General features: G+C 35.8%; 1 protein-coding gene across 5 annotated transcripts; it reads right to left on the bottom strand.

Moving 5' to 3' along the window:
• Positions 1 to 342: 342 nt before the first annotated feature.
• On the bottom strand, positions 343 to 9,898 carry LOC107017950 (cysteine--tRNA ligase, chloroplastic/mitochondrial). Of its 5 annotated transcripts, none has more exons than XM_027916464.1 (10): positions 9,505 to 9,894; positions 9,276 to 9,345; positions 8,917 to 8,980; positions 8,643 to 8,804; positions 7,621 to 7,791; positions 6,367 to 6,648; positions 6,131 to 6,256; positions 5,366 to 5,569; positions 2,612 to 2,713; positions 343 to 796 (listed from the first exon to the last, which is right to left on the bottom strand). In XM_027916464.1, the coding sequence occupies exons 1-10, from the start codon at positions 9,794 to 9,796 to the stop codon at positions 560 to 562; spliced, it is 1,710 nt and encodes a 569-aa protein (XP_027772265.1). In that variant the 5' UTR covers positions 9,797 to 9,894; the 3' UTR covers positions 343 to 559. The 5 variants fall into 5 exon arrangements, with proteins under 5 accessions (XP_027772265.1, XP_015073739.1, XP_015073740.1 ...); XM_015218253.2 differs by having other exon boundaries at positions 9,276 to 9,394; positions 9,554 to 9,894; XM_015218254.2 differs by lacking the exon at positions 9,276 to 9,345 and having other exon boundaries at positions 9,435 to 9,898.
• Positions 9,899 to 11,282: the final 1,384 nt, after the last annotated feature.

The raw sequence follows: 11,282 nt of genomic DNA, 5'->3' as shown, positions 1-11,282 counted from the left end.
TTCAAAATCTTTAGTGTTGTATTTTGGGGTGCCTATAACATAATATGTGACAGAGGGAGTACTGTTTACACTATACTAAAAACTCACTCCGTTTCAACTTGTTNCTGTTTACACTATACTAAAAACTCACGGTCCGTTTCAACTTGTTTATCATGACATGTTTAAGAACACCATCATTTTGATACATTCCATATATNTGTTTACACTATACTAAAAACTCACTCCGTTTCAACTTGTTTATCATGACATGTTTAAGAACACCATCATTTTGATACATTCCATATATGTATAGTTTAAGTATTAATGAGAGATGTCTGTTGCATACAAATTGCAAGGAGAAAATATGTAATTTGTTCACATATATAAATGATGCTAAAAGGAGAAAATTTGAATCAAATGAAGGCCTTCCTGTTTTGCATTGCAACTCTACAAAATTTACTTTGCTTCTCTATGATGTTACAACCAAACCTTTTCTTACTTAAGAATGGGACTAAACATACATCATTTTGCAAAATTGATATGCACAACATGGCAGGTTATTGCAAATATGTGAGAAATTTCAAGGAGCTGTAACCTGCTCTTCTTCCAATGCAAGAGGAAAAGCTGGTCTCCATGTAGTGCCTTCAGGGCTATCCATCAAGGCAATACCTACAGCAGCCAAATCTTTTCGAATTACATCTGATCTATCATAATCTTTATTTTTACGTGCTGTATCCCTCTCCACGATTTTTTGGTGAACTTGATCGTCAGTTAACTTTGCACGCTTCAAAGCTTTCTCCCTCAATTCATGTAAAGCCTACATAGACCAAAAGCATTGCTAAACTGTGAGATTTCGTGCTATGATTATCATCCAGAAGCTACAAAAGGATGAAACGCTTGATTGGCACGAGGCACAAGTACAAGGATAGGATGCAGGAAAATGTTTTTCTTTTTTCTAATTGTTTTGATGCAGGGAATGTTGATGCAATCTAGAAAATAACATAAAGTTCATATCTTTGTGACGGACTAAATGCATATATTCTAGCTGCAGAGCTGGAAGCCACCTGATACTTGAACAAGTTCGCAACAACTTCTCAAGGTGAAAAAAGTGTTGCTTGAAACATGAAATTAAGGACCTGTTACAGACACTTCAGTGTATACAACAACATACCCAATGTAATCACACAAGCAGTGTACGCAGACCTTACCTCTACCTCAGGTAGACAGGTTGTTTTCGGTAGACCTCCGGCTCAAAAAATGAAGTAACAAAAGTACAAGAAATAATAGATAATAACTGGAAATACTACAACAACATAATATGAAAGTCAAAGGACAAGACAACAGATAATAACAAAGAACCAAGGACCACAAACTCCAGGAACAATACTACAACTACTAGTATGGACGGATAACAAGACACACGCTGCTACCTACAAGCCCTCTACCCTAATTTGTGTCCTCCTCAGCCTCTTATCTAAGGCCATGTCCTTGGTAAGCTGAAACTGTGGCATGTCCTATCTAATCACCTCTCCCCAATACTTTTCGGTCTACCTCTACCTCTCCTTATCCTTCCATAGCCAGCGTCTCACAACCTCTGAACTGGGGCATCCAAACATTTGCTCTTCAAATGCCCGAATGTTCATATTCTCGCTTTCCGCATCTTGACTTCTACCGAAGCCACTCCTACCTTGACCTAGATATCCTCATTTCTAATGTTATCTCTCCTAGTATGTCCACATTCTCACTGCAACTTCCAACTTCTGAACATGAGATTTGCAACCACCACTATGTAGAACTAACAATTAAATATCAATGGAACTAACAATTAAATATCAATGGATACATTTTTATCACATAAGACCCCGAAGAAAAGCCTCCATTTGCCCATTCTGCATCAATACAGTGTGTGAAAATATCATCAGTCTCTCCATTACCTTGAATTGGGATGGCAAAATGGATAAAATTTGTGGTTATCCGCTCGACTCGGCCCATTTTAACTGGGTTGGGTATCCAATCATTTAAAAGTGGGTCAAATATGGATCAACAAACATTATCTATTATGAAATATAAATAACTCACCTACCCCCCTCAATTCATATACCGCACCATCCTACCCCCCTCACCCACCCACCCACCTCCACCTCCCATATAATATTGTTGATCTCACAGCCATTCTATAGAAGTTGCCTTCACCTTGTTCGGTACTCCTCCATCAGACCATATCACATAGCCCTTCATAGAGCTCCGCTACTTCATCTATTTTAGATTTGTGCTAGATATTCATTTTGAATACAATTCTCATGTGCTGCTTGGCCTAGAATCTTAGATGTCTAGATTGTGCACAGTCAGACCCACAATCCAGACTAATTTTACTTGATCTTCAATTCTTTTGTGGGGTGTTATCTCACTATTCATATTGCCTTCTTACTTTTACTCTGATCATGTACCCTTATTCTCTAGCTTTCACAATTTCAACTTCTAGTTGACTCTTTCATTAATTTTATTACTCAACAAAACATCATCTGAAAATAGTACGCACTATAGGCACCACTAGGACCATCAATTTCTCTGGACAAAGTAACAGCATACAAAAGGCAATGCTTGAAACCAGACGCAAAAAAAAGATTTGCACCTCTGCGTAACTGGCTGGGACAAGCCCCAGAATTGCTAGAACATTCCTTATAGCATTCTCTAAAGCTGCAATTGACTCTATTCGCAATGCTTGCTTTTTACCCTGCAGGAAAGCCAAACACAATTATCAAGGGAACCTTTTCCCAAAGTTTTATGTAACTGGGATTTAAGAAGAGAAGCAAAGAGCAAAATGAAAAAATGATTCCTTCCATTGTCTGGAAATGGTAACATAATCTGAATCATACCTATCATGAGTTACTGGAGTGGAAGATCTCCTCACTTTTACCTTGATTAATATATACAATATTTCTAAAGAATCATACCTTAAAACTCAGCCAGTGTTATCAAAAGCAAAAAGCGCAATAAAACCCTAACGCTCGTTGGCTTTAAGTGCAAAGCGCAAATAAAGTGTGTTTTAATTAAGAAGGTGTAACGGGAGAAAAAATACAAATATATAAGTTTTAAGTCCAAGACTAATAGTCATAAGCATGAATGGCAAATATCTTAACAAAGAAATGAAAAAAACTACTCCCTCCGTTTCACAAAGAATGATCTATTTTGACTTGGCACAGAGTAAAAGAAAATAAAGAAAGACTTTTGAATCTTGTGGTCCTAAAGTACAAAATTGCCCTTTAATCTTGTGGCCTTAAACATGCCACGTGGAAAGCTGAAATTAAAATGTTACCAAAAAAAAAAAGAGGTCATTCTTTATAAACAGACTAAAAAGGAAAGGAGGTCATTCTTTTTTAAATACAGGGAGTATGATAAAGTGAAATATCAATTGTTTAGTGCCGCCTCTTCTGAAGAGGCTCATTGGCAAGGAAAAGTATACCTTAGAACCTTGATGACGACACTGAAGCGCACATTAAGCGACGCGAATTGCTAAAAACGTTTTGAGCCTCACTTTATGGCTTAAGTGTGCGTTTGACAACACTGAAATTCACTATAGTTCTTTCCAAAAATGTCAAACACCAGAATCAGTAAAGATCTGAAAGAGACAAATTTGAGTTCGGTTTATCAGTTAACAGTTTGATGATTTTGCTAACTAAAATGAAACATAGTAATTTTGGTTTAGTTCGTCTTTCCAAGATCAGTTCGATTTTTCGGTTTTGGGCTTGTCAGATTAGGCTTCATTTTCAGACCAAAAACTGGGTACCAGAATATGATCCATTCTGCAATCTTTGCCTATTCATTTGGATTCTTTTACCACCCGTGTTTCAACTTTTCTCCACAGCATTCTTGATTACAGAATGATAAGAAAAATCAATGATTCATGTGGTAATTTCCTAAGTAGGACAATGTCAAATATTTTGAGACTTCGTATATCTGCAGTTGCTCTGTTTTTCTCAGTATCTTATTCCCTATTCCCTGAATGAATACTTCTGTTAGTTTGATTTGTAGTGGTAGAGCATGGTCTTGGTACAAGTAAAATAGAATAACAAGAAACCCAAAGCTACCGACCTAGAAATAGGCACATTATTTAAATTGACTAACAACTCATCTAATGAACAGGTTCTAAGACTGCTACGACACTTGTGAAATCAACCACAGCAAGACATCAAAATCAAGAACTCTTCCATGGGAAACAGTGAAATGAATACCACACAAATGAAGAAACAAGATAACCTTTATGATGCCCAAGCCGTTTAGTATCTTAGTCATTTTATGTATAATCTCCAGACCACCTAAGGAACATAAAACATGACTAGCACAAGATTGCACTAAATGGTGAAAGCTAAATGGGTCTTACGGATATCAGGAGGCAAAAGAAATGAAACATACGAAGACTTTTGAGAATATTGGGCTGGGCATTTAATTTTCTTTTGTGCTGAAACGCGGAACCTGGAAGGAAGAAAAAATGGATTCCTAAGGCCTAAGGACACCAAAGTAGTTTTCCAGTTAACCAAAAAACTGAAACATGGACCTCAGGTCCTCAACTTGTAATGCTTCCTCTCATCAATAAATCTTCTTTGTTAGAAAGTGCGTATCTAACCAGTGTCGCTGAGATGTAAAGCTATTAACCAAATTAAGCCTCTAACTACAACTCGTTATTTTGACTGCAACCTACTGTCTCAAAAAATCAGGTTCATTGAGTAATTATGCAAGAAGATGAAGTGTAGAATAAGTAAATCAACACAAGTATTTTCACGTGGAAAAGTCCTTGCTCTAGGGATGCAAAACCATGACCTACCTCTCTTAGGATTTCACGAAATATCTTAAACTCGAGCCCCTAGCTATGGAACTTTTCGCACCAGCCCCTACCTCCACCCTCAATAATTCACCCAATTGTTGGCTCTTTCTCCTAACTTCTTCAACGACTCTACCCAGACACTGAAGTCCTTTAGAACAGAAAATTACACCTAATACAATCAACTAAGGAAGTAATCAAGATCTTGCTTTGGAACCACAAGAATATGATTAACTTATACTAGGTCGTATGCTAATATGCCCGATCTCCCAAAAATTTTGTTCACTTCCCAAAATAATTATGTGAGTGAAGTGACTATATATATAAATAGTCACTTCTTTGATTGAGATTACCTTACAAAGAAAATAGTAAAATTATTAAACTAATACTTTCCCACATTAAAGAATGACAGTGAAAACAAAGATTTGTTACACTACCTGTTGACTGTTTTAGAATTTTCAGCAAGAAAGAGTGCTGATTGGCATTTCAATTGAAGTAAAAATATCTTTGAGTGTGCATAGACAGGAAAGAGGATGCTGATTTGTACTTCAGTTGAAACAAAAGTACCTTCCGTGTATGCAAGAGATCATTGATCAACTTCAATGGATCCGACATTGCTGCCAGTGCAACAGGAGTGTGAAGATCATCTGATATTGAAGATAAAACTTCATCTTGGAATTTATTTATACAATTAGCAGTTTCTGCAGGAATGGAATCCTTCAAACTTGCCTCATCATGCTGGGTGGAAAGAATTTGACAATCATATAATGCCTATTACCAAAGACAACACTCAGGTTAATATCTGCTTTATCTGATCTAAAGGACAAACTCGTAAACAAACACCGAAGTTAGAGGAGTAACTGCTTTTGGATCATTCAAAAAATAAATTTTTGTTTGGTACAGGAAAATAGGAATTTGAATAAAAATTAAAGACTAATTTGGACAGAGGAGTGCTTTTATAGAGTTCTTGAGCTATGTATAAATACTGAGATGACTTACATTTACTCCCAGAATTATATACTAAGCTAGAAGACAATCCACAATAACAAATTCATTCCTAATCTCTCTTTATGACTTCTTCACCATACCAGACAGCAATTGACATAAGCAAATTGAAATAGAAGAAGGAAGAAGCATTATTTCTTAGAATAAGGTAAAAAAAAAATTCTATTAATCGAGAAATCTACTGTACACAAGCAATATATCAAGAAGTAGAGAATCCACAACAAAATATGATTCTCCACGAATGACATTCTCTTCTATACACACTCTAGAACATCATGGGTAATTGTTGATTTTTTCATATAAATTAGAGATAGTGAATCAAAGTACCTGATATATGTAAAAAAGGCGGTCAGATGCACTCTCAATCTGTACAATCGTGTAATTGATTGGAGATCTATAATGTGTCCCAATTAAGAAAAGCCTAAGTGCCAATGGGTGATAAAGATCAATCACCTGAAGAAAAACAATGCATAGAAACATCAAAAGATACCGAAAAGAACTATACAAATAACCTCACAAATATCAATTCTGAAAATGGAACACAACTTTCCTCCCCAGTATACCTGCCGAATTGTGAAAAAGTTTCCTAGTGACTTTGACATTTTCTGAGAGTCAATGTTGACAAATCCATTGTGTATCCAATAAGTTATGTTGCTCTCCCTACAAGCAGCACAGCTCTGGGCAATTTCATTTTCATGATGAGGAAACACGAGATCCATCCCCCCTCCATGAATGTCGAAAGTATATCCCAAGTATGCAGCACTCATGGCACTGCACTCAATATGCCATCCAGGTCTTCCTGGACCCCAGGGACTCTCCCAGAAAGGTTCTCCCGCTTTAGCAGTCTGCATGAGAAAATAGACATCAGTAGCAGCGGTCAAGAAAACAAAAGCTCAAATCTCCATATCACCGGTAACAAACAACAATTAACTCAGTTGCACATCTTTTCAAAGCTAGATGCATGAAGTCAAACGAAAGCAGTTCATAACAAAATATGGCAGACATTCTACCACTTCATATTCAGCAGAACTGCCAAACAGCACCTCTTTCATATTGAAATTCTGATATGATTCTTTCTTCTATTGAGGAGAAAAGTATTGAGAGGAGAATTTTGGAAGGAGATAATAGGAAAAGGAGTGACACACAAATTTCTATATACAAGGTATTCCATTTTCTTCAATTTCACCTTAGCTCTTCTGTTTTAATTACAGAAATCCTTGAATCTGTCCAGAATTTCAACGTCGATATTGGTCAAAGTACCCAAAATCGCTTGACCAGACCAGGTATGGAGCTCAAACTCATGTCATGTCAACACGGTTGCAGCACCGAAAGTGAAGAATCCGAGCAATTTAGGTTAAGATTTTCATTTAACAGGTGAATTGGGGAATACATCCATTCTGTGATCAAGTTCCTGAAACACAAGATGAGTGAATAGCTGACTTCTTCAAAAGTTTTTTATAACGTAAATATGCTTGTTGATCATTTCACTGCAGCAACTTGGAACAAACAAATTCATCCCTGGGACACACTTCAAAAACCAAGTCATAACAAGAAAACATAAGTATCAATCAGAAACGAATGTAGTTCAGATGAACTTCATACCACACATGAAAAGTAATAAAATTTAAACGGTAGATACACAGTGAATAGCCTTCTTTTTTTCATATTTCTTGGTGTCCTATATTTTCTGTTATTTGCTTTTTTGTTCTTTTGACATGGGGATAAAGTGAATGTGAAAGATATGAATACGTGCATAAAATCCAACAAATGACACAGCCAATATAAGAAACTTCACAAGCATAACTACAAATACTCACTTTCCACAAGGCAAAATCGGCTGGATGCTTCTTCCTTGTGTCTACTGCTACACGTTCTCCTGCCCTATTATCTTCCAATTTTCGGCCAGATAATGTTCCATATTCTGGGAACTTGTCTACAGAAAAGTAGACATCACCATTGATTCTGTAAGCACAACCATTATCGAGAATCTGTTGCAGAAGACCGCAGAAAAGGTTAAATGTCTGCAGTAGGGAAACAAGTAATAACACTGCCCGGAATGAAACAAGGAATATATCAACAGAAGAGGATTGAAGGCAAGTCTAGACAAAGGAAGAAACTGATGTATGCACAACCAACCTAGCAAAGGAGTTCAAGAGATTTTCATCAAGTCGCTACTTCGGAGGCTTGGAGGGAGCTTGGAATGAAGGCTTGAGACTCAAAAACCTACTAAAATGGAAGTACAAGACTCCACTTGGAGGAAGGACTAACTTGCAACGTGAGATGCTAAGCTTGATGCGACGGCAAGTTAGAGATTGCAACTGCAATTCGAGTCGCATTCAGCCTAAAATTTCACAATTTGGAGTTGCGTGGATGGATGCAACTAGATGTGATGCCGCAAACTACTTGGCATACTACACGGACAGTCTGTTTTGGGCGTTTTTGCAATTTATCTGAGTACCACTTTTGGCTTTTTTGTAATAGTTAGCCTAGACTATAATTGGTGAGAATAGCTCATTTAGACACAGATTATTTTTAAGTTTGAAGATCAGTTGATACTCTTGAGAGAGTTGTTGCTAAGGCCTTTGTGCTAGACAAATGTTAATGGAATTGCTTGCTTGAGGGATCATCCCTCTTGAGGGTTGTCTAAGATAGATTGCTTGATTGAGGATTTATCCACTTGAGGGTTATCTTATAGATTTTGTGCTTGTCATTGGATTCTTAATAGAAGGTTTTGGCTTTAATATAGCCATTCTTGTCTATTAGTTTCTTGCTTTGCTTGTGTCCATCTTCCATCTTATATTTTTGAAGAAAAAAAAAACAACAATAATGAAGTTAAAACCTGCTGAATCATATTGATTATCTGAGGCATGTGATCAGACACACGAGGTTCCACTGAAGGAGGAAGACAGTGAAGATAAGCCATGTCTTGGTGAAACTCTTCGCAAAAGCGTCTGCTCAATTTGATTGGATCCTCACCCAGCTCATTTGCTCTAGCAATAATCTACAGAATTTGAAAATAGCAGCGTTCAGCTGAATATAAGCTTTAGCAATGATCTACTGAGATATAAAATAGCTGAATAATATCATCTCTTGAAAGAAACACAGTAACTCGCCTTGTCATCAACATCAGTAAAGTTGCGAACATATTTGACTTCATATCCCAAATAATTTAGGTATCTGCCTAACATTTCATAAAGAAACAAAATCAAGAGTATCTGATTAGTTACGCAAACCAAATTTCCAAATACATAATTTACGAATCCATGAATAATAGATAGTACAAGCTAATCATCTCCCAATTTCAAGCAACTTACTTCACAGCAGCATGCAAACGACTGAAATTGTTATTAATAAAGTTGAATTTTGAAAAAGACTGTTACTTTAATTTAGACGTTCACTTTATAAATCAAATTGAACCCAAAAAAATATAAATCAGGAATATGAATGAATGTAGAACAAGGAAAGGGATAACCTATATAGAACATCAAAGGAAACATAAACGCGAGCATGGCCGATATGGCTGAGATCATACGCCGTTACACCACACACATACATTCCAACTTTTCCCGGCACTTTTGGTATAAATAGTTCCTTTTGTTTGCTCNAAATGTAGAACAAGGAAAGGGATAACCTATATAGAACATCAAAGGAAACATAAACGCGAGCATGGCCGATATGGCTGAGATCATACGCCGTTACACCACACACATACATTCCAACTTTTCCCGGCACTTTTGGTATAAATAGTTCCTTTTGTTTGCTCATTGTATTGTGTAACCATAGTTGCTGCTTCCTCAATTCAGTCTCAGTTCCTTCACCGTTAACCACTTTTGTATCCACCGTTGACTTTGAATTTCCGATTGTACTCAGGCACCTAGCCCTAAGTCTGCTTCTCGAATAGTATCTGAAACTATTGGCGGCGGCGGCGGCAATGTGCATTTTAGGCCTTTGGAAGGGAAGCAACGGTTTGTAGCATTTTAATAGCGTCGCCATTCAGAGCGGCGGCGGAGGAGGCGGAGGGGCGGAGGAGGACTAGCCGGCCGGCGACTTCCAGAATAGTTTTATCTTTGTTTAACGAGTGTTGCTGCTCTATCCAGTTATTTTCCAAAAACATCCTTCGATTATACTTGAAATTTAAATTACATCCTTATGCTATTAAAATGAACTAAAAACATCCCTCAATTATTCTAAAAATAACAAAAATCATCTTCAAAAATCGATTACTTTACAACTTTTATGGCAATCATATTTTATTGGGAAAATTACGCAATTAAGCGAACTTATACTATTTAATTCTATCTATAGATTGTTATAATTACCACTCGCGACTAACAATACACATTAATTACGCGAACTGACTTCGAATTTGTATAATTAGTCATGTTTGTATATGTATAATTCGACATAGTATACAAATACATATGTATAATATACAATTATTTAATCAAGATACATATACAGTTCACATTTCTCCCACTCTATGCCCTCTCTCGCTCGCCTCTCTCCTCCTTCTCCCAATCTCGTTTTTCACATATGTATAATATACAATTATATACATATACAATTCACTTCTCTCTCACTCGCCTCTCTCCTCTCTCTCCCAATCTCGCTCGTCTCTCTCATTCCTCTCCTAGTCTTGCTCGCCTCCCTCCTCCCTCTCCCAATCTCGCTTGTCATATATACAAATACGTATGTATAATCTACAATTATCTAACCAATATACATATACAATTTATCTTTTTCCCACTCTTTTCCCCTCTCTCTCATTCTCATCGCCTCTCCTCCATATAACATATAGATACAAATTATAATTATCAAACTATAATTAAAAATTATGCTATTTTTAAATGATTATATGTGAAAGTTCTCCTTTTTATTTATCGTCATCAAAATCAAACTGAAGAATATTTAATATATAATATAACTTTGTTTATTATATTTTTGGCTTGGTAATTAGATTTTGGAATTTGATTATCAAAATTTAGTTCAAAATAAAAATCTTGTCAGCTGAAAATAAGAAGGGTTAATAAAATCTTAATAGACTTCGTGTTTATCTCATACTTAGAAAATCAATAAATTGATGATACATACACAATTACACATAATCTTTGGGTAAAATTTATCCGTACTAGATATATACATTAATTCAATATATATACGTCATGTGTTTAAATTTACAGTTTATTTTATTGAATCTTAATTATTTAATATATGTTTTAATTCATTAAAACTTATAATAATAAAAAATTACATTAATTCGATATAAATATCACGTGCTNTTAATTCAATATATATACGTCATGTGTTTAAATTTACAGTTTATTTTATTGAATCTTAATTATTTAATATATATTTTAATTCATTAAAACTTATAATAATAAAAAATTACATTAATTCGATATAAATATCACGTGCTAATAAATTTTTTTCATCATCCGTTTTAAGTCGTTTCTTCACGCCATTTTTACAACAAAAAATG

The sequence above is a fragment of the Solanum pennellii genome, chromosome 4 (genome assembly GCF_001406875.1).
Source record: "Solanum pennellii chromosome 4, SPENNV200".
Taxonomy (NCBI): Eukaryota; Viridiplantae; Streptophyta; class Magnoliopsida; order Solanales; family Solanaceae; genus Solanum; species Solanum pennellii.
This window is presented reverse-complemented; position numbering and strand designations above follow the sequence as displayed.